At 36.9% G+C, this 4200-nt stretch overlaps 1 protein-coding gene across 1 annotated transcript; it reads left to right on the forward strand.

The window, feature by feature from the left end:
* Positions 1-551: 551 nt before the first annotated feature.
* LOC116410463 (P2X purinoceptor 7-like) lies at positions 552-1642 on the forward strand. Its single transcript, XM_031901144.1, has 2 exons — positions 552-1060; positions 1415-1642. Exons 1-2 carry the CDS (start codon positions 870-872, stop codon positions 1605-1607), a joined length of 384 nt encoding a protein of 127 aa, XP_031757004.1. The 5' UTR covers positions 552-869; the 3' UTR covers positions 1608-1642.
* The last annotated feature ends 2558 nt before the right edge of the window (positions 1643-4200 follow it).

Raw genomic sequence — 4200 nt, forward strand, 5'->3', positions numbered from 1 at the left:
CTTTGCCTACCCTATGCTGTCTGAGTGTACCATATACACAGGCAGCATAGCCCATGCACTACATACAATGTCTGAGGTGTGAACTGAACAATGTAGATGATTACAGCATAAAACTGAAGTGTGAACACTGCAGGGGGTGAACAATGCAGGTATGAAAAGGTGTGAAAAACACAGGGGATTACATGTTTAAACAATACAGAGGGATTACAGCCTGAATCTGAGGTGATAACAATGCAGGGGGCCAGTTAATGACAGTACTGATACCATTTAAAGGTTAGACAAATGTAAGCCATCAAAGCAGCCAGACAGGTGGGGGGCCACACAGAGGGGGGTCGCGGGCCACATGCGGGCCGTGGGCTGCCAGTTGGACAGCACTGAGTTAGACTATGAGTCAGCTTCCTGCTGATTGGCTCAGATCACACATTCCAAAAGGGGGGAATGAGTTTTTAGCATTCTTGATGGAGAGGGGAGCAGGAGAGAGAGTTTCTCAGCACAGGAAATAAAATAGGCTCTTTTGACAGAGAAGTCAAAAGCGTTTCTGTTTCTGTATTTACATAGAACTTTTTGATAAAGCTCACTTATTTTTTACCTTTCTGTCCCTTTTAAATGGTTAACTAGTTTGTACAACTGCACAACTGCATTACCTATAATACCAGTATTCTGTGATTTATCAATAATTATATAATATTTTTTAACAGAGACAGAGTCTAATAGAACAACTTCAGTCTAACTATCCTGACTCAGATGAGGATACTTGTTTTCCAGACAACCCACAAAGGAATATTTCTGTGGAGAACAATACCGAAGAAATTGTTATTGATCCACGTCTGGGGAATAATAGATGGTGCACATGTGGAAAATGTATTGTTATGCCTACAAGTGAAGAGTCTGTTTGTTGTCAGGAGATAGAAAAAGTGGCTTCTGAAATTCCCGAAAACTTTACTTGTATTACTTCAAACCAGTTGTTTCACATAATGTGTTTAGACCAAAGAATAGCCAATATACATTATGTTATGATTACCAACCAACCAATTCAAGAGGATCTAAGTTTGCACCATAGGTAAATATTTTCTTTTTAATTTTTTCTAAATGTATTTTGTTAATAATTAAGACTGATGCCACATGTGGCGTAGGGCGGATTTTTTCTGCCTGAATGAATGTAATACACTCGGGTGCAGGCACATGTAGCCGATATACACATGAAAACGCCAGACTTTGCATTCTCTCGTGTTTTCATGTGTATATCGGCTACATGTGCCTGCAACTGAGCGTATTCCATTAATTTGGCTGCAGGCACAAGTAGCAGGCGTAGGGCTGAATTTTCGGCAAGCGTTTTTCGGCAAAACGCTTGCCGGAAAAATCAGCCCTACGCCACGTGTGGCATCAGCCTCATAGTGTCTTTTTTGATTTTCAGAAATCTGCGGAGAACAGCATATCGAAGCTTTACTTCATGGATACATGGATTTCTTGGAAAAGGAGTACGCATTGCCATACCATCATGTGCTGTTGCTGCTGTTCGTGAAGCCTACCCTGATCCTAAGGGGAATTATGTTGGTTTTGTAAAAATGAGGGATTATTGTGCAATGGATATGGCTTTTGATTTTTAAAAAAGAAGCACATTTTTTCATTAATACTGTACATATACTATGGTTTTCTCTCAGTTTTACTCTCAGCAATAAAACATTTTTCCATTAGACTTTGTGTTTGTTTGTTTTTTTGTAATCTGTGATCACTAACATGATATACAGTATAGAATGTTATATAATAATATATACTCATTGTACACTTCCTAATATGCATTAAAAGTTGGTAGCTAAATATAATGCATGTAATCAGAGCTTTACTAAAAGAACATTGATTAATTTTGTAATCGTAATTATAAATATGGAGTATAATATTATTCACTTGTAAGCATCTAATGCAGATATTACAAATTATCCATAGTGTCTTTTCCAAAAAAGCACTTTTTAATTTCATAAAACACTCTCTATATATGTGTCCAAATACAAATATGGAAAGTGTTTGTTTTTGGGTAATGATTACTTGTGTTTATATTTATAAATGTACTACATAAACTGTCAAATAAATACAAAAATGTATAGCATTTTATAGATAACTTTAATAAATAACAAATCTTTTTTTTTTTTTTTAAGAATTATTACATTTACAAACAATCAACTGTAAATAATCTCAAGCTGCAGGCATACCTTCAGTTGTCTCAGTAGTGCCCTAAAGTCTCCCCATATTTCTCCTGTTCAGATAATCTGAAGCCTCATAGGAAAAATCTATTTCACATAATGCTTTGCTCCAGCACCAAGACTAAGTACATTGTACATGGTCAATTTGAAAGACTATGGGGCTGATTTACTTACCCACGAACGGGTCGAATGGAGTCCGATTGCGTTTTTTTCGTAATGATCGGTATTTTGCGATTTTTTCGTATGTTTTGCGATTTTTTCGTATGTTTTGCGATTTTTTCGGATTCTGTACGAATTTTTCGTTACCAATACGATTTTTGCGTAAAAACGCGAGTTTTCCTATCCATTACGAAAGTTGCGTAAAAAGTTGCGCATTTTTCGTAGCGTTAAAACTTACGCGAAAAGTTGCGCATTTTTCGTAGCGTTAAGTTTTAACGCTACGAAAAATGCGCAACTTTTCGCGTAAAATCGCAAAACATACGAAAAAGTCGCAAAATGTTCGTTTTCAAGTCGGAACTTTTCCAATTCGGGTCGGATTCGTGGGTTAGTAAATCAGCCCCTATGAGTAAGCTTTCTGCTGATTGGCTCAGATCACAAATTAAAAAAAGAGGTGGAGTGAGTGTTTAACATTCTTTAGGGAGGGTGGAGCAGGAGAGACGAGACAGCAGAGAGCTATGTGTCTCAGCACAGGAAATAAAAGAGGTGCTTTTTACAGAGAAGTCAGTGCAGCGTTTCTCAGACTGCTTATTGCTATAATTACATAGAACTTTTTGATAAAGCTTACTTAATTTTTAGCTTTCTGACACCATCCCCAGTGCAATAGCGATGATCCAAAACGTTTTTTAAAAAAAGCAAAAATGTATTATTAAAACAAGTATTAAAACAATACTGTAGTAACAAAACGAGAGTAGGAAATTGAAATATTTATATGTTATCATAACATGAATTCCTCCAATCCAAGTCTTTATAGTCATACAACAAATAAGCTTTGACTTGTTTTTCATATCTTTATTGGATATCTGTAAAACAAAACAAGAGAAATCATCAAAATCGTGAAGCATGTGTACTACCTGAAAATTTATTTGTTTTATAGACTTACCTGATTCATGCATTAGGCATTTCGATTATATTTAGTGAAACGAGAGAAATGTTCACGAACTGCCTCCTCTTTTTCTGGTCTAGGAACAGATGCTATGTTAGCCGGTACAGTTGGAGCTCTAGGTATCCATGAGGTAGACAGAGTACCCTTAGCCTTTCGAATAATGTCAGCAGAAATCACTGAAAAATGTTCAATGGACATTGTTTCGTAAACATTGCGAACAGTCCATCGTTTACTGCTTTTCCTGAACTCCATTTTGGTTCTGATGTTTCCAACTGCTTCTCCTGTGTGTTTTTGAACTTTGACAACAGCCTGTTGTCTTCCAACATTAAAATTGTGGGTGAGTGCAGCGAGTTTGCTTCTTGCCTCCATGGAATCAATTCCGTAGTGAATTCTTTTCAATCGGAATTTAAGAGATAGACTGTTGTATGTTTCAATGATGCCAGTGTGACAAAAATAAGTGAGATGTGGAAGATCTTTCTCAATCTGATCATTTTTTACAATCTCCTGCAAATTTGCAAAAGCTGGAGAATACTTGTCAAGCCACTGAGTTGTTTGGATCTCATCATTTGACAGAGGTAAATGGGCACATTTTTGATATTTTTTACCCTTTTTCCACTTATGTTTGTTTTGAACGTGATATAGCAGGGATTGCCATTTTTCTCTCAGCTCTTGTTCATTTCCTTTGCATCGTCTACAACACCACCAGAAGTGGTTAATTATGGGGTTATGCCACAACTTCAAATCCGCACAGGCCCTCTTCTTACTAGCGGCTGCTATTTTCTTCCGTAAGGATTTAGCATAGTGCCAAACATCATACTGATGATTTATCGTCTTGAATTTATCTTCCATCAATTTGCGTATGCTTGGATGACGATCTGTGGCAATGATATGCACCTCCAG

This window comes from Xenopus tropicalis, chromosome 4, assembly GCF_000004195.4.
Source record: "Xenopus tropicalis strain Nigerian chromosome 4, UCB_Xtro_10.0, whole genome shotgun sequence".
Lineage (NCBI taxonomy): Eukaryota > Metazoa > Chordata > Amphibia > Anura > Pipidae > Xenopus > Xenopus tropicalis.

Bases quoted from the DNA above. Each gene is read 5' to 3' on its own strand.
- LOC116410463 (XM_031901144.1), top strand. From the start codon at position 870: ATGCCTACAAGTGAAGAGTCTGTTTGTTGTCAGGAGATAGAAAAAGTG. The intron at 1,061-1,414 runs GTAAATATTTTC...TTTGATTTTCAG, and splicing joins GATCTAAGTTTGCACCATAG to AAATCTGCGGAGAACAGCAT.